Source organism: Mus pahari, chromosome 12 (genome assembly GCF_900095145.1).
Source record: "Mus pahari chromosome 12, PAHARI_EIJ_v1.1, whole genome shotgun sequence".
Classification (NCBI taxonomy): domain Eukaryota; kingdom Metazoa; phylum Chordata; class Mammalia; order Rodentia; family Muridae; genus Mus; species Mus pahari.
The window spans coordinates 13,421,312-13,444,782 of NC_034601.1; the positions used below are offsets into that span (position 1 = coordinate 13,421,312).

At 45.8% G+C, this 23,471-nt stretch overlaps 1 protein-coding gene across 8 annotated transcripts in view; it reads right to left on the reverse strand.

Annotated features, from left to right (window-relative positions):
* The window catches only part of Med15 (mediator complex subunit 15), a 72,427-nt gene that overhangs the window by 14,018 nt on the left and 34,938 nt on the right, over nt 1–23,471 (reverse strand). For 3 of the 8 annotated variants that reach the window (XM_021209280.2, XM_021209278.2, XM_021209279.2), the window contains exons 3-8: nt 19,455–19,506; nt 17,128–17,157; nt 14,496–14,708; nt 9,984–10,237; nt 8,435–8,764; nt 6,855–6,983 (exon numbers count right to left, since the gene is read on the reverse strand). In XM_021209280.2, the coding sequence (XP_021064939.1) occupies nt 6,855–6,983; nt 8,435–8,764; nt 9,984–10,237; nt 14,496–14,708; nt 17,128–17,157; nt 19,455–19,506 (1,008 nt within the window). The remainder of the gene's footprint in view (nt 1–6,854; nt 6,984–8,434; nt 8,765–9,983; nt 10,238–14,495; nt 14,709–17,127; nt 17,158–19,454; nt 19,507–23,471) is intronic. The other 5 variants (XM_021209283.2, XM_029544399.1, XM_029544400.1 and 2 more) reach the window with 3 other exon arrangements.

Here is a 23,471-nt window from a genome sequence, read left to right on the forward strand (position 1 = left end):
TATGAACCCTCTAACTACTTTTAAAATTTATTTTATTTTTCGGGGCTGGTGAGATGACTCAGCAGGTAAGAGCACCCGGCAGCTCTTCCAAAGGTGCAGAGTTCAAATCCCGGCAACCACATGGTGGCTCACAATCATCCTTAACAAGATCTGACTCCCTCTTCTGGAGTGTCTGAAGACAGCTACAGTGTACTTAAATATAATAAATAAATAAATCTAAAAAAAAAAATATTTTATTTTTCAACGTTTTAGAGATTCCTTTTATGTTTTGAGTTTTGCCTACATGTATGTGTATGTACCATATACATGCCTGGTAGCTGCAGAGGTCAGAAGAGACAATGCGTCCCATGAAACTGAACTTACAGAGGGTTGTGAGCCACCATGTGGTTGCTGGGAATCTACACCCTCTGGAGGAGTACTAAGTGCTCTTAACTTCTAAGCCGTCTCTCCAGCTTTACTTATTTTATTTTTAAAGACTTATTTTTTTACTTCCTGTGCATGAGTGTTTGTGCACATGAACATGCAGTGTCCCTGGAGGACAGAAGAGAGAGTCACACATGACTGTAAGCCACAACACAGGTCCTTAAAATAAGCCAACTCTGTTCTTTTCTTTCTTTAATTTGCTCTGTGTACCAGTCCTGGCTGTCCTGGATCTCACTCTGTAGACCAGGATGGCCTTGAACTAACAGAGATCTGACTGACTCTGCCTCTGGAGTACTGGGATTAAAGGCATGCACCACCACCACCTCCTGGTGCAGCCAGTGCTTTTAAACACTGTAGTCTCTCCAGGCCCTGATTAGCTTTCTTTATGACAAAGAAAGCCCCCCTGCCCCACCCCGAGAAAAACCACTGAAAAGCTTTTTTTTTTTTTTTTTTTTTTGGATTTTCAAGACAGGGTTTCTCTGTGTAGCCCGGGCTTGTCCTGGAACTCACTCTGTGGACCAGGCTGGCCTCGAACTCAGAAATCTGCCTGCCTCTGCCTCCCGAGTGCTGGGACTAAAGGCGTGCGCCACCACACCAGGCTCACTGAAAAACCTTTACAGGATCAGATGAGCAGCTACCAAGTGCAACCCTTGTAAAGATGACTCCTCTCTCTCACCATACACTGCTACCTGCAAAGGCATTCTAATCACATAGAGCGCTTGGCCAGATCCCAGCTGTGGCAACTACTTAGGAGGACTCACAGGGATACAGGCCCTCTGGGCCAAGGTCTGGTCAAAGAGCACTTCTAAGTCAGCTATACTGAATGTGCATACATGCATGACAAATGTCTGACTTGGCTGACAATTCTTTGTCACCTGCAACTTATTGTTAGTTTTATATTGCTAGAAAAGAAAGTTAAAAGATCAATGTGTAGAAAAATAAAGACATACTTCTGTTTCTTTGGGTTTTTGTTTGTTTGTTTGTTTTGTTTTACCCCAGAAAATTCCACTGAAGGTGATTTCATCTCTCAGAAACTTGAGTATAATGAGGTAAGAGAGCTACATAAACAAACATCTTGGGGGTGGCTGACCTTTCCAGAACACTTAGCCCAGGTCAAGAGCCCTACCACCATGACCGCACAGATCACCACGCACTGGTATAGGCTCTACCAGAACACTCCTACTGAGGGTACACTCTAGGAATGAAACTGCCCACTTAGTGCCCCCACACCAGCAACTCTCACAGAGCTGCCTGGTGGCCTGTTTTGTGGTATGTGGTATTTCATATGCACAAAGATGCAATATGTGGTTTCTGCACACTGACAGAATACGTGGGCACAAGGTAGGAAATTCTAATCTAGGTCTTTGAGCTCCTGATTAATTAGATAACTTGCTGTCACTGTGCAAGGACCCTCAAAGCCACACACACTGTGACTCACTCCTGGGAAACTACAAAAAATTGTCTTGAATGTATCCATACACTTATAAGATTTCTTCAAGATCCAAAAACAAGGCAATACTTGAGAACAGCAGCAAGTATTGTAGTCACTCAAAATAAGGCCGCCCAGGAGTTTCTGCTTGTAGAGGGTACACTGGAATCACAAGCCTTAGAAGCTTGGCTGTGGGCTGAGGCTCCTTGGTAGAGCACTTGCTTACCACACTCCAAGTTTAAACATCTTCAACACTGCAAACAATGCTTTGAGAGCTCATTCTAAAATTTCAGTAGGGACTAAGGCCTCTACTTTGGGCAGTATGTGTAGAATAGTGTTGTCAACTTAATGGTCTCTAATCACCAAAAAGGCAAGCTTCCAGTATGCCTGTGGGGGATTAGCTTAACTAGCTTACCTGAGTAACTTAGTAACAGGACTCCATGGGCTGAGTCCTCAACTACATAAACAAGAGAATGGAATCTGCAAACAGGCATCCACTGCTCTCTGCTTTTGCTTTGTAACTAGGATTCACTATGCAGTCTTAGTAGGTCTGCAATGTGCTATGTAGACCAGGCTGGCCTTGAACTCACAGAAATCTTCCTGCCTCTGCTTCCAGGAGTGCTAGGATTAAAGTGTGCACCAGCATGCCTGTCTGCTCCCTGCTTCTTGACTGTAGATGCAATGTGTCCGGCTGCTTCAAGCTTCTGCAACCTTGACTCCTCAACATTATGGACTGGACCTTGCACTATAAGCCAGAAAAACTCCTTCTCACATTTCTTTTTTTATTACATCAACCAGAAAATTAGTTTCTACAGGATATGGGCCCCTTCCTCTTCTTTATGTCCCAGTTGCCTGGAGTGGCAGCTGTGATCTACTACACGCTTCCTGTCATTATGATCTGCCCCACTATGGGCCCAATAGCAATGGGCAAGCAGCTGTGGGCTGAAACCTCCACACCTGTGAGTCAAAATCAACCTTTCCTCTATGCACCCATTATCTCAGGACTTTTCTTATTTTAACAGAAAGCCACTAACACACAATTAATGTGGAAAGCATTATATATAAAACTGCACAGGGGCTATGGACACAGGTGACAGAGTGCTTGCCTAGAATGCAGGAAGCTCTAAGTTTGTTCCATTACTACTGCATACACTGAGTGTGGTGGTGCATGGTGCAATGCAAATATTAAGGAGGAGGAAGGAGGTTGAGGAAAGAGGTTGAGAAGTTCAAGGTCAGCCTCAGCTATATAGGAAGTTAAAAGCCAGCTAGGTCTACAGGAGACCAAGTCCAAATAAATCAATGTACACAGACAATACAACTTCAGTGACGTGAGAAAATCTGAAATGATGCCACACTACTTCCTGCTCTGGGTGTTTCTCTTACATCTCTCTATTTTCTGCAGTTATCAAAGCTTTGCTAACGTTCACAGATCAGACTGTGGCAGCCCTTTTCCTGACCACTAAGGAAACCTGGATTTCAAAGGACTCTTGATTCCAGGGCCCTTCCCTTCAGAAGGGCTTGTCACACCCAAGCTACCCATCCACACTCCTTTGTCCAACACTCCTAGAACAACAGTGAGAGACTAGCCAACCAGCCCCACACAACCGTGAGACACAGTAGATAAGACAGGAGAAGGTGGGGAAGGGTAACGGGACAGACAGCAGGATACAAGTGTTCTGGCAGAGGGAATGGGAAAGGAGGGGGCTCTTTAGCATGGAGCAGGGACATAAGTAAAATAACAATAAGGATGTCTAAAAAGCCACAAAGAATCATATTAACTATTTACCAAAATAAAAAACCTATAGTTAATTCCATGAATACATATACATATATTAAATAACACAGTTTAATAAACTTTTCTCATCTGAGCTAAAAAGGCCCAAAAACCACACAACAAAACCCCAACAGCAGACATAAGAAGCCCTCTTTTGAGTTGTTAGCCAGGGCTGTCCAAGAGACTCCCAAACATACAGCCTATCACTGTTGCCCTTGGTTACCCACCCCCACCAGAGGTGGAAAATAAGCCCCTATGAAGATATCATGCCACATTCCTAAACTGGAACTGACCTAAATGTCCCCACTGTCTCAGGACTAGTTTTCATGCTACCAGAAGGCACCATGTAACCCCTTCCAAAGGAGAGAGGTGACCAACAGCCCTACCTAGCTCTCTATGATGCCTGTGAACCATATCAAGGAACAGCATGGCTGGATAGCCCTCAGAGTACAGCACTGACACACATACCCTGATAGCAACCAGCGTTTTGTAACTGGACTTAAGACCCGCTTAACCAGAGGGAAACCACGCCTGGTATTGGGAACCTAGCCCACCACTCAGTGCAAGTGAAGTGTCGTCCTTGCCCCCTCATGAAAAAAATTTTTTTTCTCTTTGTAACAGAAGGAGATTGTTACAGAAAACTACAACCAATCAATATGCTGAGTTGTGAAACTCCTTCACCTAAGGTTATGGGAACAGTGAAGAAGATGGGAAAACAAAGATTGTAATAGAGGGTCAAGGAATTTGCTGTGAGATTGTGCCTCCTAGGAACATCAGAAGCTACACCCATAAAGACTCACCAACATGACTACCCAAATATAAACTGACCAAGATGACACCAATGGACATGCCAATGGAAAAGCTTATGAAGCCTCAACCCTTACATATAGGTAACTGAAAAAGCTGGGAGCAGGAGAGTAAGTCTTCCCCAGGGAAGAGCACACCAACTGTTCAGTACTAATCGGTCATCTCCTAACATACATACATACATACAAACAAACAAGTAACACTATACAGATAGGAGATAATTAGAAATACATGAATTTATACACACACACACACACACACACACACACACACACGAACACAGTAACAATTAGTGAAAAAAGGTCATGAATTTGAAGGAGAGTGGGAAGAAAGGCAAGGGAGTAATATAATTATATTAATCTCAAAAAGAAAGAGAAAGACAGTCAGCTCTGGCAGGCCTGACCCCTAAGGTAGCACCGGGTTGGGTTGAGAAGCACACTGCTTTACAAACACATCAGCCAGGTGTGGTGGCACTCAGGAGGCAGAGGCAGGCAGGTCTCTGAATTCTGGTCTACAGAGTTCCAGAACAGCCAGGGCTACACAGAAAAACCCTGTCTCAAAAAACAGGGTAGAAAGAAAGAAAGGGAGGGAGGGAGGGACGGAGGGAGAGAGGGACATGGAATACATACACACAAACACAAGGCCCAAAACACAGCACTGGAGGCAAGTGGGTGACACTTCTTGAAACACTGATGGCACGGGACTCAAAACCCAACTCCATGAGGAAATAAACCAAAGCAGCAAGCACTCCCAGGTAAGACAATTTCTCTCTATTTCACCGATGAGGAAGGACCTGTGCCTGCCTTACTGCAGCTGCCACTGATCTCCACTGGGGGTAGAAGGGACACTGACAACCAAGCTGTGTGCTCCAGGTGACTGTGCTAGTCACACTCCAACAGGAGCAGAGAAGGGCCAGGAACTATGGGAAGCCCTGCACTTGCCACAGAGGCTTGCTGCGGAGCACTAAGGACACATGGTCACACCCTGCTTCTGGTGGCTGACAAGACACCAATAAAGCTAGCTAGTAACAGGATACACACTTCTCCAGCAAGAAGCCAGGAAGCAATTTAAACAGGTGCAAATCAGTGGCATCTGTTGTCCTTTCATGGCTACCTGCTGTGCAATGCTGAGATGGATGAAAGGGGACAATCTTTCTTTCTGACTGGGCTGAGCCAGTGATGTAGAGGTTTATCTCTTCAGAGTTCCAGGTCAGTTTCTGTGTCACTACTGTGCTGATTCTAAGCCACAGATTCTCTACACAGTACAAATGGAAGGAGCCACCAGAAGCCTGAGATACATAGTGATGATGGGAAATGGATTGTAATCCCATAAAGTATTCAGCCTCCCCAAGACACAAGAAATTCATTGTATGCTTTCACACAAGGTTATATCTCCGTATACAGGTAGCACAGGAACCCTTGACTCAGGTCAGCTAGTACAGTGACAAAAGAGGCCGATTAAACATCTTTCCTCATCCCAGATCTAACACTTGGGGGGATCTCCTCCACGGAATAAAATGATGTCTGACACATCCTAAAGCACCTAACCCATGCTGCCATGCACCTGGACACTGAACTCACCTAGGTCATGAGCCAGCCAGTGCAGGCCTTCTGTGAGTACACAGTGTAGTCATAGCATTTTCTCTGGATAGGATCCATCAAGAGCCTTGCCATAGCTCCTAGCTAAGCTCAAAATCAGGACTCTCAGTGTGCCCACGTGATGGGAAGAATTATGGCAGCACAAAGATGAAGCATATCTTTGACACAAATCACAGGGACCCTAGATGTCCAATTCCTCAGACACCAAGAAAAGCTAGCCTAGGCCTCCTGAATGCTGTCATCCCACTGACATCTGATATGCAGAGAATGGCTATGAACTGTCAGTGATAGGGATGTGTATGTAAATGCTTTCCTTGCACAGCACCCAAGTCCCTGAAGGTAGCAAGCACAGGATGCTCTCTCCCTGCTCCTGCTGTGGCACATGCCAGAGCATAAAAAGATAGCTACTACTGTTCCTGTCACTTTCTAAAGAGGTGCCCTACAGCTCAGCCATCTGTGTGGAGGCCCCAGGGGAAGCTGAAGTAGGACGAAACTTTGGAGCTTTCCCCTCTAAAACATCTCCTCCAAATGCTATAATGTAGAAAAGATGAGGGTACCTAAGGAAAAACAGAAATGACACACACTAGACAACAAATAGATTCTAGCAATGACCAAACAGAGACAACCACCCTGAGGGCTTCAGGGTGTGTGTGTGTGTGTGTGTGTGTGTGTGTGTGTGTATGAGTGTCCAAGCCATAGAAGATTCCTATACTTTATCAACGTAACCTCTAATTCAAAGAGAACTCTTCTCACAGAGCTTTATGCATGGGTCAACATGCACCTGCTAGAGACTAAGGAAACCCTGGGCTCCCAAGGCCCTCACCTGAACGCCGGGAGCTACCATCTGGGCAGACTGTGCTGTCTGCACTGCTGCCTGCGGCTGCACCTGGGGCTGTACCTGCTGCACCTGGGGCTGCACTTGCGGCTGCTGGACCACCATCGGAGCACGGACCTTGAAGGAGGAAGGAAAAAGCAACTTGGAACCATCTGCACAGAGAGCAGAGCACTCACTACCAGTGTGGGAGCTTTAAGAACAAAACTTACAGAGCTGTTGAGATAGCTGAGTGGGTAAAGGTGCCTGCCACCAAGCTTGAGATCTTGAGCCCTAAGACTCATGTGGCAGGAGAGAAGTGACTCTTGAAAAGTTGTCCTCTGAATGCTACACTTCAATTGTGGCACACACAAAACTCTTCTCCCCCAACCAAAAAAAAAATTTTTTTTAAACAAGAAGCTTCCTCTTGGGGTGGGACTGTAAGGACACCGCAAGCTGTGCCTGGTCACCGATATCCCACAGCAGCCTATCAGCCAAGTCCCACCTCCCTCGGTCCTGACGAGAAAGACGACAGCCCTCTCATACACACCAACTGCAATCGCCAGCTAAGCAACAACTTCCAAAGCTGAGCACACGGCCTGCCAGCTCAGTCTACAAGTGTCCCCGAGAGCCCAGACTCCGTGAGGGAAAGCAGGCTGGCCAGCTAGCAGATGGCTTAGCTAGAAAGATGACCTTAGGCGATGGAAGACAGAGGAAACACACATCACTGTGAGAGTACCGTAATGTGGAGACACCACTACAGGAACAGGGCAGACCTTGGCCAGATCCACATTGGGAGCTTCTCCTTATATCTCTCCAAGCTACCGGGCCCAATCCTAGTAGGCAGTCTGCCAACGAGTACACAAAGTCTCTGGTCCCATCAGGCTGGTTCTGGGTAACAGTAAATGTTCCTGCAACCCACAACCCTCCCAGCTGCCCCTTTTTCACCTTGACTTTTCAGCTCAGGTGAAGTCCCTGTCACCATGTCTCTTAATGTATCACAGGTAGAAAAGACCACAAAAACCAAGAGAGCAGAGAAGATGCTCAAATTGTTGCTTTTCATTGTAACAAAGTTTGGTGGCAAAATTTCATTCTCTGTAAATATTTTGACACTTACTTTAATCAAGATGCACAATGAGGCAGGAAATAAAGTTTTATATGACTATCTGTTTCAGAAATGTAGTAATGATGAGGCTAAAAGGGCTGGAGATCATAGTAGACCACATGTTTAGTTTTCATGAAGTTCCCAGGGTCATCCCCAGTACCAAGAGAAAAAGAAACCCACGGAATAGCTGGCAGATGCAGCATATCCTCCTACATGGTGAGATTACCTCTTAACGCAGACATGCAGCAGATGCTGCTGAAATGTATGCTTAGAAGATGTGACATCCCCAGTGTGTGGAAGCAGCTCTAGGACACATGCTCCCTCACCTACTTGTGCTATGGAACTACATAAGACCAGCGTAGGAAAGGAAGCCTGAAGCCAGTGCATAAAGGACATGCTACCTATATCCAAAGGGTCTAGGAAATTGCCAACCGCACACAGCACCGTAAGACATGCATCTGTTATACCATAGGCTGTGGGTACTCACAAATTTCAGCTGCTGTTGGGCAGCATACAGCATCGGTCCAGGGAGGGCTTGTGCTTGTGACACCAAAGGCTGGCTCTGTGACTGTGGTGGGAGCTGTGGTGGTTGGTTCTGAGCAATGGGGGACTGCTGAGCCTGAGGTGGTGGCTGGTGATGCTGTGGATGATGCAGCTGTGACAGCTGCTGGGGTAGGGCCTGAGAAGGGGGAGGCTGTGGCTGCTGCATTGGTGGCTGTTGCATTGGTGGCTGGGCCTGCAAAGCCTGCTGCTGTTGCTGCTGTTGCTGTTGCTGAAGCTGCAACTGTGCCATCCTCTGTAGTTGCTGCTGTTGTATCTAAAGACAAAATAGTAACAGTGACTATTACTACTTCCACCCCTGGGATGTTAGCCTTGACCCCATGAAACCTGGGGACGTGAAATAAGCACATCCTCCGTGGAGACTGACCTGATGGCCTCTCATATTGGGAATGGAACATGGCATATTCAGGACTGACTCCTGTAGACCAACAATAGCTGTTTTCTAGACACCGAGAACAAACCAAACCAAACTTGTCTTGTGTCCTGGCCACTAAAGGCTGGTTCACATCTAAGATAATTCAAGTGAAACAGGTTCAAGGAGGGTCCAGGAAAGGGTAATGAAGAATAGACACACACCTACAGCAGGGAAGCCTGAAGTTCAGGCAACTACAGATGCTTGTACCTCTATAGAAAGCCTCTTTATCTCCTGGAGTAGTCAGCAGTGGTCAGAGGTATGACCCTCATGGGGATGGGCTATAAGGAACAAATGCAAAGCTAAAGAAACGGCTAGCATAGGAAAAGGAGATTCCAAAGCCAGGGGTGGCCAAAAGATGGAGGAAATTTCCTTGGGCTTTTTTCCTTCAATCAACACTTGCTAGAAAAATGGATACGAACACGTCTAGATTCTGCTTACAAAAGACAGGAGGGCCGGGTGTGGTGGCGCATGCCTTTAATCCCAGCACTTGGGAGGCAGAGGCAGGCGATTTCTTAGTTCGAGGCCAGCCTGGTCTACAAAGTGAGGTCCAGGACAGCCAGGGCTATACAGAGAAACCCTGTCTCGAAAAAACAAACAAACAAACAAAAACAAAAAAAACAAAAAAAAACAAAAAACACAGGAGGATCAAACAACTTCTGACAAGCAGCACTTCCAGTGTGGCATACTACTGCCCTACTAATTATTTTGGTTCTGACATCAAATAAGAAACATAAGAGGAGTTATATGTGTCCTCAAAAGAATGTGCCAGGAGCACAACTCAAGTATTCCAAGTCTTGAGAGTGTTTGCCTCCTTCTTTAGTCTGTTAGCTTATCTGTACTGTTTATAGACCCTGCTACACATAGAGAGGGTCTGAGCTACAGAATCAAGAGCCCACCTGAGAGCCCTTCCTGCTAAGCTAGGATCTACCTTTTCCTCCTGTGGGGCAGCCCAAGGAGGAGGGCTAGCTTGGCCTTGCACCTAATACCTTGGGTGAGACTTGTTCCCAGGCTCAAGGACTACAGGACTAAGGCCCAGTATAGTGGCAAGAGAACTTGGTACCTGTTGTTGCTGGCTTTGATGATGCAACTTAATCAGGTGCTGCTGTTGCTGCTGCTGCTGGAGCTGCTGCTGCTGCACTACTGCTTGGAACTGTTGCTGCATGGCATTCTGTTGTGCCTGGAACTGCTGTTGCTGCTGTTGCTGCTGCTGCTGTTGTTGCTGCTGCTGCAGTGCTGCCTGCTGTTGCTGGAATTGCTGCTGTTGTTGCTGCTGCTGCTGTTGCTGCAATGCCACTTGCTGGAGCTGCAGCTGAGCTGGAGAGGGCATCCAGACTTAGGCTGTGCCACCCTGCAGGTGTCCCAAAGCGACATGACAAGGGAGGCAGCAACAGCCATTGCCTACTGACAAAGCTATCTGTGACAGCTAAACACAGTACTAGAGGGAGACAGGTCAAGTAGGAAGTGTCATTTGTGCTGATTATGGAATTTACCATCATGAATTACTCTCTAACAATCAAGTAGAAAAGGGCCAAGTGAGTCTTTGGACAGAGCAAAGGTATCCAGCATCTGAAAAGCAGTAATATACTATTACCTAAGGGTGTGGCTGTCTGACACTGCACACAACAGCATCAGAGATCATGTGTGCACTCCTTTTGCTTGGAGAGCATCTAGGAAGTACACCCAGATTGTGGAAGGGTACTAGCTTCGTTGGCATTTTTATTGCCCCCCATATTTGTCTATTCTATTGTACCCCCATATCTGGTCTATTCATCCATTCATCAGTTGATAAACATTTGGGCTACTTCCATGCTTGAGCTACTGTGATAACAATGTTCTAGAATGGATTAGGATGACAGCTGTAAACTTAACATACAAAAAGCCACTAATAGTGAGGTGAGTTTTGAATGAGCAAACTCCGTTAATAAGAACTGTATTTCAATAAAGCTAATAGAAAAAAATAGCAGAAATCTTTTGTACACTTAGTCCAATGATAATACTGTTTAAAATTACAAGATCACAACCAGATCTGGATGGGTTCAGTGACCATCATTGTAAGACACTCAGTAGTTCCGACACAAGTGTCCCTTGACCTCCCCTCAACACCTCACCTGGGGGATCTCAGGGTTATCAACCCCCAGAAGTTTTATTCTGACTTCCTCACATACTGTGGCATGTATACTCTCCTCCCACATAAATAAAGAAATATGATTTTTAAAAATGTGCTATAGAAGCTGGGCAGTGGTGACGCACACCTTTAATCCCAGCCCTCAGGAGGCAGAGGAAGGCGGATTTCTGATTTCTAGACCAGTCTGGTCTATAAAGTGAGTTCCAGGACAGCCAGGGCTATACAGAGAAACCCTGTCTTGAAAAACAAAACAAAAAAAATGTGCTATAGAATCAAGAGTCCATCTGAGAGCCCTTCCTCCTAAGCTAGGATCTACCTTCTCCTCCTGTGGGGCAGCCCAAGGAGGGCTAGCTTGGCCTTGCACCTAATACCTTGGCTGACAGATAAAAAAAATTATACACACATACACTGAAACCTTGTCTCAAAAAACCAAATTACACACACACACACACACACACACACACACACACACAAATATATGTGTGGGTGTATAACTTTTTTTGAGACAGGATTTCACTGTATAGCCCTGGCTACCTGGAACTTGGGCTGTAGACCAGGCTGGCCTCACACTGATGGAGATCCACCTAGCTATGCCTCTCAAGTACTGAGAATAAAGTTGTGCAACCACAACTGCCCAGCAAAACCATAATTTTTAAAAGAGGCTAGTATGAACGCTTGGGTGATTGGCATTTACCCACCCACATGACTTTCTGGTAACCCAGGTGCAGTGGCGGCATCAGTAGTCCCTTCCCCCTATTTGCCAAATGGTTTATCACAGTGTGGATACTTCCTAACCTGACTATTTACATGGTACAAGATCTGAGGAAACAGCAGATTCAGGCTATTATAAATAAAACTATGAAGGTTTGCACATGGAGTTTTCATATAAAAGTTCATTCTGCTGTGATAAATGCCCCCAAAAGTGTAGCAGTTGAGCTATGGGCTTCGTCTTTATATATGTGTAAGTCTGTATTCATGTATGCCACATATGCATAGGTACCCACCGATGCCAGAAAAGACCACTAGATTCCCTGAATTTAAAGCTGTAAATGATTATGAGCCACCCAATGTGGTTGCCTAACGACTAAATTCATGTCCTCTGAAAGAACAGGAAGCACCCTTAACTGCTGAGCCAGATTTCTAGTCCCTGTACGCCTAACTTTTAATGGTTTATTAATTTTTATTTTATGTGTATGGATGTTTTTCTTGCATGTATGTCTATAAACATCATGTGTGCAGTGACCACAGGCAGAAGAGGTGCCCTAGACTCAGAGTTACAAATAGTTATGAACCAACATATGGATGCTGGGAACTATACCTCTGGAAGAGCAACAACGGCTACTGGCTAAAACTACTGAGCCATTCCTCCAGCTCCCGCATGCTTCGTTTTCAAAGAACTATCCTACTTACATTCTTATGTGAAGTACAAGAATGACTGTCTCTCCATCACTAACACTACTGTCACAATTTCTTTTAGCCACTGTTAGTAACACTGGTTGAAGACCTGAACTTGGCTAAATACATAGAAGTGCTTGCAGAGGGCATAAGTGAGACAGAGCAGGAGGCCACTGTCACCTGCTTCAGGTGAATCTAGGAGGCAAGGGCCAAGGGCAGAAAGGAAAAGTAGCTGTCAAGAGAGTACTACAGGATGTAGAACTGGAGTAGAGCCACCTAATAGGCCAGCCCTGGATGCTAACAGGATGTGGGCCAAGGTCAGATGGAGAGAGGATACTGTCAGAACACCATAGCCTCTCCACTGAATGTCTGAAAAATCATTTATTTAAGACAAATTCATAGGAGTGGATTACAAGACAGATCACATGAGCACCCCAAGCCCAACATTCTAAAGCAATCTCCTACTGTAAAACAGCCAGCACTCAGGAGGCAGAGGCAGCAGCACTGAGCTAGTTTAAGGCCAACCTGATTTTACATGGCAAGGTCCAGGCCACCCAAGACTATACAGTGAGACTTTGCCACAAACAACCTATACATGGATATAGGTTATACTCATGTAGCTGACTATAACCTAAGTCCCAGCCAGGGCAACTGCATGTAGAAATCAGGACAGGTAATAAAGAGAGGTATAGTGTAATGAGAATTTAGGTTTCTTTCAAAAAAAAAAAACCACAGAAATACTCTGGGAATATGTTTTCACTTTGATCTCAGGTGTGGGATGAGGGGCCGCTTTAGACTGTCCACAGCAGCTGACTACGGTTTGTCTTGTGCTCTAGCAGAGGTATGATTTTGCCTGCTGCAGAAAGTTTTTTCAAGCATATGGTGTTTGGAATCCAGGGAACTTTTCAGAGGATACATACATGCTAGATAGAGCTCCATAGGTGGCTGGGTGCTGGCTGGATGCGGTTGGCTGCTGTTCGTCAAGTCATATGTACAACGAGAAGGAATTAGATATCCTGATGATGAAAATCAAACGTGCCCCAAGGAACTCAACGCCTCTAATCATCAGAAAGTAGTCTAAGTTGGCCTCTTCCTTATCCCTGACTTCATTCTGGGGTTTCTTTCTCCTCTCTCTCACTTCTATCCTTCTTTCTTTCTTAGTGTTAGGGGGCTGAGAAAGGGGTGGGAAAGGGTAGAAGAAAAAGAAGCAACGAAGTAGCCAAAAGTTCAGCTACAACTGAGGCGGGCAAAGCACCTCCTTCAAGACAGAGGAGCCCGGGGGCTGGTGAGATGGCTCAGTGGGTAAGAGCACCCGACTGCTCTTCTGAAGGTCCGGAGTTCAAATCCCAGCAACCACATGGTGGCTCATAACCATCCGTAACAAGATCTGACGCCCTCTTCTGGAGTGTCTGAAGACAGCTACTTACATATAATAAATAAATAAATCTTTTAAAAAAACAAACAAACAAACAAACAAAAAAAGACAGAGGAGCCCAAGAGAGGAATGAACGACTGCAGTGTACAGCCAAGACTGACCACAGGATACAAGTAATTGCATATACCATAACTTCAAGCAAACCATGGGGGCATACAGTGCAAATACATCACTTATTTGTGTCCACGAACCTTAACAACTAGTTCCTATTTTACTGATAAAACACACCTTGCTGGTGGTGATGCCGCACGCCTTTGATCCAGCATTTCGGAGTCAGAGGCAGGCAGACCTCTGAGTCTGAGACCACCTGATCTATGGTTTCAGGACAGCCAGAGCTACAGAGAAACCCTGTCTCTAAAAACCAAAACCAAAACAACTCCAAGCAAAGAAAAAACCCACAAGTTTACAAATAACCACCCAAATTTCTCCTTAGCATCACTGCCTTAGCGACCAGGCAGGTAAGCACTACTCTTCTGAACTTAGAGAAGGCTTAGAGCATTCCCCTACATACCTGCTGTCCACGACAGAGCTATCTGGACTCCCTGACACTTTTCCCATTAACACGGAGAGCACAAGATTAGCATGCAGTGTCACCTGCCAAGGAGTGTAGTACTCACTCTGTGGAGTTGCTGTAGACACCACAGCCATGCCATGAGGGGCCATTCCAGAGGTTCCAGGGGGTGGCTGCCCGGAGAGGGGCAGTGGTTGTCCCATAGCGCCAAGGCCACCCATCCCACCCAGGGACTGTCCTGGGCCCCGAGGAGGCATGCCAATCCCAGCTGCTCCTGGGGTGGGTCCACCAGTAAGGCTCTGCAGTGCATTCATGGGGTCTGTGGGAACACAAGGGCACAGTGTCTTGAGGAAAGGAACCTGAACCGAGTAATCTCACAGGTAAATGGCTCCCAGAACATAGAGGGTCCCCTCCCCTTCATGTACTTGACCCATTCAAATTCCCAAACAAGTAGGAGCCAGAGGCCTGAAATTTCCCAAATGTCTGGGACCGAGACTTGGAACTGCTGGAACATGAGGCTCAGAATCAGAGAGCATCCTCATGTTTCAGTCCAGCCTGTGTCAGTGTCCTAATGTGGATTAGGATGGAGCTCTGTGCTGTGCACAGCTGCACTGATGATGGGCTGAGCCCTCAAGCTCAACCAGCAACCAGACTCTTCTTCTCTCTCCAGATCTCCTACAGAGTACGCCCACAACAGACCTCCAGAGACACCAAGGTATGAGGCCCTTATTTACAGCAGTGGGACAAGTGGCTAGATTAGAGAAGCAGAGGGCAAAGACAGACACTCCCTAGGGAGAGCACAAGTAGGCTCCATGCAGCATTTTTGCAGCTGGGTCTCTCTAGAGCAGCACTGAAGTAGAAATTTCTGGCTTCTTTAGAGACTCAATTGTATTGTGTAATGCTTTTCTAGAAATTGTCTATGAGTGGCTGCTTGGCTGAGGCAGACGACACTTGAGAGGATGCATGATGTGCATGAGTATAACCCAATAGACAACGAACGGCGCTCTTGCATTTGTTCATCTTGCAACGCTTTGCTGGCCTTCACCGATCACTGCTTGTTGTGACTTAATATAGAACTTCTTGTGGCATTCCAGCTGCTTCTTGCCATGCCAATGGACTCCTGCCAATTTGGCTGAGTCTTGTGTTTTCTTCTGGATTGAGTCATTGCTACTGATTTGTGTTAGGTGTTTGCCCACTGGACTGGACTGCACTGCCACTACTGATTCCTGTTTGACGTTTTGGACTAGACTGCCAACATACTGACATCGAAGACTGGTATCACCCCAGAGAACTTCTTCTAAACATGGCCACATCCCCCTTGTCCTATAAACCATCTTTCTCCTCTACCTTTGGCTGGTGGGCTAGAAAGAAGGTTGAAGTGTTTAAGAACCCTTATTAAAGTAGGATTTGAAAATCTAAGCCTACACACCACTCCAACACAGATCTAAGGCCAGAAGCAGAATATCAGAGCAGGTAAAGGAGTATGGGAAGGCTCCACAGAGTTAAGGGGCAAAGCCATGCCCACTAAGCCTCAGGACAGCAGTCGTAGTTCCGTGAGCAATGCCACAACCAAGGATAAGGAGTCAGATGCCACCATCGATGTAGTCTAAACTCAACAGCAATTACCTATAGACAGTATCACCTGGCTGGTCATCTGGCCCTATAAATGTGTGGTGCCCAGTGAGCCTATGCTTCAACACTACAGAGGTCAGGCATTCTCCAGGCTACATGCACTTGACCAGTTCTGGGCCAGGGAGCTATTTAGGCTTAGGCTACTTACAGCTCTAGGCCTAGGGTAGGCCGAACAGCTACACAGTCTATGAAGCTACTTTTTTTTTTTTTTTTTTTTGGGGGGGGGGGTTGGTTCTACAGACAGAGCTCAGTACCCTGCACATGATAGGCAAGCACTCTCTCCCAGAACCTCACACCCTTTCTGACAGGCTGAAGATCAGCTGGCCAGAGTAGATTGGCAAATCCCATGAAGGCAGCTCAGAAAGCAAAGCCCAGGGTTCAATTCAATGGACACAATTTTCCCTATATGATAAACCTTGAAATTAAAATAGAAAGATTTCTGAATTCATAAACAATTTTTTAACTTAAGAAAGAGAAAATATTGGGTAATGGTTGTGCACGTATTTAATCCCAGCACTCAGGAGGCAGAGGCTGGTGGATTCTGTGTTCAAAGCCGATCTGGACTACAGGGTGAGTTCCAGGACAGTCAGGGCTACACAGAAAAACCAAAACAACAACAAAAAGAAAGTGAATACAGTTGGCTATAGTGGTACACATCTTTTGTCTCAGCACCTGGTAGGCATAGGAGATAGATCTCTACTGATTTGAGGCCAGCCTGATCAATGTAGAGTTCCAGGACAGCCAGGGATACATAGAAAGAACATGTTTCTAAACACACGCCCTCCTCCCCCAAATGAGTGCAATAGAGAAAGTGAATTCCCGCAGCTGTTATGTGTGACAGATTACTATGGGTTATTATACTATGCCACAGTGGTTCTCCTAGGTAACATAGCAAAGCCTTCTAAATAAAACAGGATGGAAAAGCACTGGGTTGCCTTCAGACTGTGGAGCAGAGACTGGGAAACAGCTCATCAGTGCCACTCACCTGAGATCTTAGGTATGCTCCTGTCCAGTAAGCGGCTGACCCATGCACTCAGGCACCCACTATCTCATCCCTGCCACACCACACTGGAGATTGGAAATAACTATCTCAGAAGAAGACTTACCACTGACAGAAGCTTGGGATTTCTTGTTATCTACAGAGAAACACAAACAAAAAATCCCCGTGTAAACAGTTTTGCATGAACACACATTTTCCCTGGGTAGGTCAGTTCTGCAGGTACCTGACCAGAGGTCATTTGCTAAAACTAAGCTCTCCTTACATAGAAAAAAGGTCAACAGAATCTAGAGCCTCAATCCCAAGGAGCCACTGGTACCCTAATAACTAGAGAGGAGAGACCTATTCCCAGCACTGTTGCATAGAAAGGGAGTCAGGAAGCAGCCTGGGCTAAAAAACTTGGGGTCCATCTCAGTAAGCTGTGCCCAAGGCTAGCACATCCTGAGCTTGGAGACTCTGAGCTGTTCCTATCTTCCAGGACTCAGATCCTGAATCACAAACAGGAGTGATAGGAATCCAGGCTGGGGCTATAAGCACAGCTCTGAGAACGAGCATCTCTACTTTCAGGTCACTCTATTGTGGCATTATCTCATTTTCTAGGTGAGGGAACTTAAAAGTTGCTATCTAAAGTTGCTCAAGGCTGGGAACCTTGTCTCCCAGGAGGAGTACCCAAACAAATGGTGGCCTGGAGCCTCTTACTTTGTCCCTGCACATGAGCCAGTGGGTTGTGTGTATCTCAGGCCACCATCCTAAAGAGCTGGGCGTGGAAATCCATGCCAGGAGACCCAGCTGATTGCTGTATAGACTCTCTTAAGTCTTTCTCTTCCCCTACGTGTCCTAAGTTGTTGTGGAGTCTTCCTTGCTGGCCACTGTGGTAAAAACTTAGTGTGGAATTGGGCTCGAGAGACAGTTCAACCGTTATGCTGGCTAGTACTATGTTAACTTGACACACAAGGAGGTCATTTTGTTTTGTTTTGGGAGAAGGAACCTCAACTGAGAAAGTGCCCCCAATTAGACTGGCCTGTGGGCAAACGAGCAATGTCATTTTCTTGATTGAGACTGATGATTAATGTGGAAGGGTCCACCTCACTGTGCACAGTGCCACCCCTGAGCTGGTGGTCCTGGGTGCTTTAAGACAGCAGACAGCAGACTGAGCCAGTCTTGAGAGCCAGCCAGTAGGCAGGACTCATCATGACTTCTGCTTTAGTTCCTGCCCTGATGTTCTCAGTAATGATGTTACCTGGAACTGAAAGACAGAATAATGCTCTCCTCCTCAAGTGACTTTTGGTCATGTGTTTATCAGAGCAGTAGACACTATGAAACTGTTTAAGAACATGAATTGCTCTTTTTTTTTTTTTTTAATTTTGAGACAGGATCTAGCTCATTGTGTATTTCTGGCTGACCTCAAACTTACAGAAATTCTTCTGCCTCTGCCTCTGCCTCCTGGAGTGCTGGGATTTATGGTCTGAGCCACCACACCTGGCTAAGAATGCACTCCACTAGCAGCAGACCAGAGTTTGGTTCCCAACGCCCATACCTGGCACCTCACAAGTGCCTGTAGCTCCATATCCAGGACACCTGCTACCTCTTGGCTCCAGGGACACCTGCACTCACATGCGAGTACTGCCCCCCCCCAGAGACAAACACATAATTTAATAAATAATAAAACAATATTTTTCTAAAAGGTCGAGTGGAGCGAAGGTCACTGAGCCTTGGAATTCACAATGTCCTCCCTTGCTCTCAGTAGCCTGACACTGAAACTGTGACTGCAACAACTACCTACATTCTGTCCCCAAACCATTCAGGAATTAGGATGGGCCCATCAAAATAAGCCTGTATAGTGCTTACTCAACAGGGAGAAGCATTGTCAACTGGAACTCAGTGTTTACAACCCTGGTATACCTCTGCCTAACATAAGCGTGCCAAGAATCTTGCCCCAAGAGGTTATGGCAACTCACATCTGAAAAGCCAGGGAACTGCTTGCCAGCTAACAGCACCACAACAGCACCCACTGAATCAAAGGAGTCAAGAGTTGAGGTACTCAGCACAGCAAAGAGAGGGAGCAGGGACTCGGGAACAAACTTTAAAAACTTTCAGTTTCATAGAAACACGGAATTCAGGCCTCCCAGTATTAATAAAATCAACTTTTAGGGAATAAACCCCTGTTACAAAATAAACTGCTTACTTAAGAACTCCCCAGAGGCAAATGCTAAATCTTAACAAAGGACATGGAATGGATAAGTGAGAAATGCAGCCCACTTTAAATCACTCTGAGTCCCACATTTGAGGCTTAGGAAAGTAGGGAATCCTGAAGCAGCAAATATGCAAAGTTCCAACTCAGGTGCTGAGGCCTACTTTGAGAGTTCCTACTACACAGCCACAAAACAGGTCTGTCAAAGCAACCACAATTATGCCCAAATAAGAACTCGTACTTACGAATATCTCGGAAATGGATAATGAGTCGGGCCACAAGGGAAAGATATTCATCCTAAAAGTAAAAACACAAGTACTTTAATCCCAAATGGAGAAGCAAAGACAAGTGACTCTCCCTTGCCAGCCCTTGATAGCCCAGCCATCCAGCTGAGTTCCATCCTTCAAGCCTTGGCCTCTGAAACTGCCTGAGATGACCACAGTCACTCACACCCATTGGCTTCCTCTGGAATTCATCTCTCGCAGGGGAGCTCTCAATGATTTTCCACCTCAGAGGCACAAATTAAGAAGGGTGTAGAGGGTTTCCACGCTAATGCACAGAGCACTGCGGCTAAGAAAGTCCCCAATTGTAGGTACATAAATGCCAGGGATCGTGCAGCCACAAAGGCATCTCCTGCAGGAGGACCTAATTGCAGACGGCCTGAGACACCAAAAATTGCTGATACTGACAATGCCAGCCAATCAGGAACTGCTTTTTAGAAGAGATGCTTTTTCAGGACTAATGGGGCACAGATGGAAGGTATTAAAGGAACTTGCAGCAGTGTTCAGATGTGCTTGCTGCAGTGTTACACACCTGCTCCCAGAGTCAGCGTCATTGATTCTATGCCCCCAAACCCAAGGGCACAGGCAGCACCCTCTTATTACAAGGCAGTCAGCTTGTAGTGTCCAAAGCCTCAGCCCAACGTCACACGCATACACTATTGGTATGTTAGTGCTTTTGCTTTCTATGACAACGCTGGTAGCCTTTCCCCTGCTGATGAGACAGGTATGCACACACAAATCTGCATGATGTTACACAAGAGAGATATGGTCCTTCCTTCTTCTCCAAAGCTCTCTAAAACTTCCAGGATGACTGAGAATGCTCTTCTATTAGCTGCACAGATGAGAGAAAAAGCAAACACATCTCAAATGTGACAGTGAAGAGCACTGCCTCAACAGGTCCTCTCTCTGTGCTGTCCCATTCCAGAAACTGCCCAGTGGGGCTTGCTTATGCTGCCTGTCTTCTATCCATCTAAGGACACTCACTCCAGTGTTGTAGGGAAATCACTACTATGAGTCTATACTGAGGCCAACAAAGAGATGCTTGGTTTACAAGCCCATGTCATCCATCTTTCCCTGTACTGAAATGCCCTCAGTATCTACTGTTCTCCAGTATGACTGCTCTCCAGAGTCACCTTGGGATGAAAAGATGACAAAAAATAGAAAAATGAAAAAAAAGATAAAATATGAAGATGGACTGAGCGAGTATGCAAATCTACAGCTGTTACCTATCTTGAATAGACTCCATTTCTCACTGTTTCCCAGCTAAAGGAATCAGCATAGAGTAAGAAGAGGAAGCCAGGGAAATCTATCACTATGCGGTAGGGTCAGAGTGAGAAAGGAGGCACAGCTGGAAGAGAGGGACATGAAAGAGGTTCTGTCAACAAGAGGTTCTGGTACATTTCCAATGCTTCATCAATTTCTGACTGAAAAGATTTCTGAACAAGCCGGGCCTGGTGGTGCAGGCCTTTAATCCCAGCAGAGGCAGGCGGATTTCTGAGTTCGAGGCCAGCCTGGTCTACCAAGTGAGTTCCAGGACAGCCAGGGCTATACAGAGAAACCCTGTCTCGAAAAACCAAAAAAAAAAAAAAGATTTCTGAACAAAATCTTCACAGAGATATGTTGAGGCTTGGTATCCATAGTATCATCTTGTGGTGAATGGGAAACAAGGGATGTCACCAAAGAATCAGGAATGGAAATGAAATTGCCAAGACCAGTGGAAGAGAACACTAGAGCCAGGCAAGTGCTTTCTGTTAAAGGCTGGTACGATCTTCTCATGTTATGTTGAAAATAATTTGGCAGGTTTCTTTTTTTTTCCTACTACCATGAAAGACATGACTGGAAGGAGTACGTTCCAAAAGGAATGACCTATGTTTACTTAGACCCAGGACACAATAGACAAAGCATAGAAACATGACCCCTGAGTTTTTTCCACACAAAGGCTGTGACAAAAGAATAAAAAACCCGATTCCTAGAGCCAGGGGGGTAGACACAGCATGCTGAGATGACCAGCAGCACACGCCTGGTCTATAGTATGACAACCTTAAATAAGGTCCAACTAAGCTCTATAGACCAGGGAAGAGGAATGGGACAGCCTTAAATAAGGTCCAACTCAGCTCTATAGACCAAGAGAGAGGAATGGGACACAGAAAGCCATTAGTTACAGAGCTTTCTCACAGGCATCTCCTAAGGAGTGGGCATCTAGGACCATGCTGGGGCTGTGTATGGGCAAACTGCCTTGGAGACTTTCCACAGGAAACCTCAGCTACTCTCACTGAGCTCTTGAGCCCAAGGCCTGACTGCCTTTTGTTCCTTAACTGCTCACCTTCAGTTGTAGGCACTGGCGGCCTAACTGACCTTCTCATAGGTGTGAGCAATCCCAGCCTCTGTTCCTTCATCTCCAAAGTCCTCAAAACTTCCAGGATGGCTGAGAAAAGAGGCTGAGGGTTATCTCTACTCCTCTACTGCTCATCAGCAAAATTTGATGTGTCTAGGCGATACCCAAGGCTACACATTATGAGACTATAAACAACAAAGCCAGAACCAGAGTACACACACCCAAAAGGTACAAAGTACTAGGCCCAGGTAGTGTCAGCCTCACAGATTTTCAAAATTACCCATAAGTCCTGTAGAAAGAACAAACATCAGTGGCCTAGAACAAGCTCCCATAAGAAATCAGAAGGGAGCCGGGTATGGTGGTGCACACCTTTAATCCCAGCACTTGGGAGGCAGAGGCAGGTGGATTTCTGAGTTCGAGGCCAGCCTGGTCTACAGAGTGAGTTCCAGAACAGCCAGGGCTACACAGGAAACCCTGTCTTGAAAAAAAAAAATCAGAATGGAGATGCCAATATCGCCCACCACCCTGCATCACATGCTACTGTGAGTGAAAGACTCAAGGAATCTGAATATAGTTATGAAAATATGCACAAGAAATTCTCAAAGGTAGACCAAATCACAAGGAAGTATCAAGAATCAGGCAGGAAATAGCCTTTGCCAAATATATCACATTACTGGTTTGCACTCAGAAAGTACCTCAAGTTTGTTTTTTGTTTTTGTTTTGGTTTAGTTTGGTTTTTGGTTTTTCGAGACAGGGTTTCTCTGTGTAGCCCTGGCTGTCCTGGAACTCAGTTTGTAGACCAGGCTGGCCTTGAACTCAGAAATCCGCCTGCCTCTGCCTCCTGAGTGCTGGGATTAAAGGTGTGTGCCGCCACTGCCCAGCAGCATTAACATTTCATACTTTATAAGGTCAAACAGTATTACTAGATATGGACACATTCTGTTTATCCTCCCATCAGTTGATAGGCATTTGAGTTGTCTCTATTTGGGGCTTTAAAGTTATATACTTTAGTTTGTGTATAGGTATTTTCCCTGCATGTATGTCTGTGTACCATGTACATGCAGTGCCCAAGGTGACAAGTGGGAACCAAATGCCCTGGAACTCGAGTTAGCAGTGTTGTGAGCCACCACCTGAGCCCTGGTCCTCGGGAAGAGCTGACAATGCTCTTGAGCAATGAGCCATCTCTCTAGCCCCTCTGCTTTTGGCTTTTATCAATGATAATATGGACATATCAGTACAAGTTTTTAATGGGCATGTTTCATTTATGTTAAATAATACCTAGGAGTACATACAAAGAGTGGGCCATTATTCTCCGAGCAATCACTCTAGTGCTTTCCATCACAGCTGCTCCATTTTACATTCTTCCCAGCAATGGATTAGAGCTCTGCTTTCTCTATACTTCGCTAATACTGCTTCTTGTCTGTTTTAGTTCTTAATGGGGGTCTTGTAATATTACCTTCCGTGTCTCAAGTTATCGTCCTGCTGCAGGTCCCAAGTAACAGGGACTACATTTATCACTACCAGCTATAAATTTTCTTTTCTTTTCTTTTCTTTTTTTTTGGTTTTTCGAGACAGGGTTTCTCTGTGTAGCCCTGGCTATCCTGGAACTCACTCTGTAGACCAGGCTGGCCTCGAACTCAGAAATC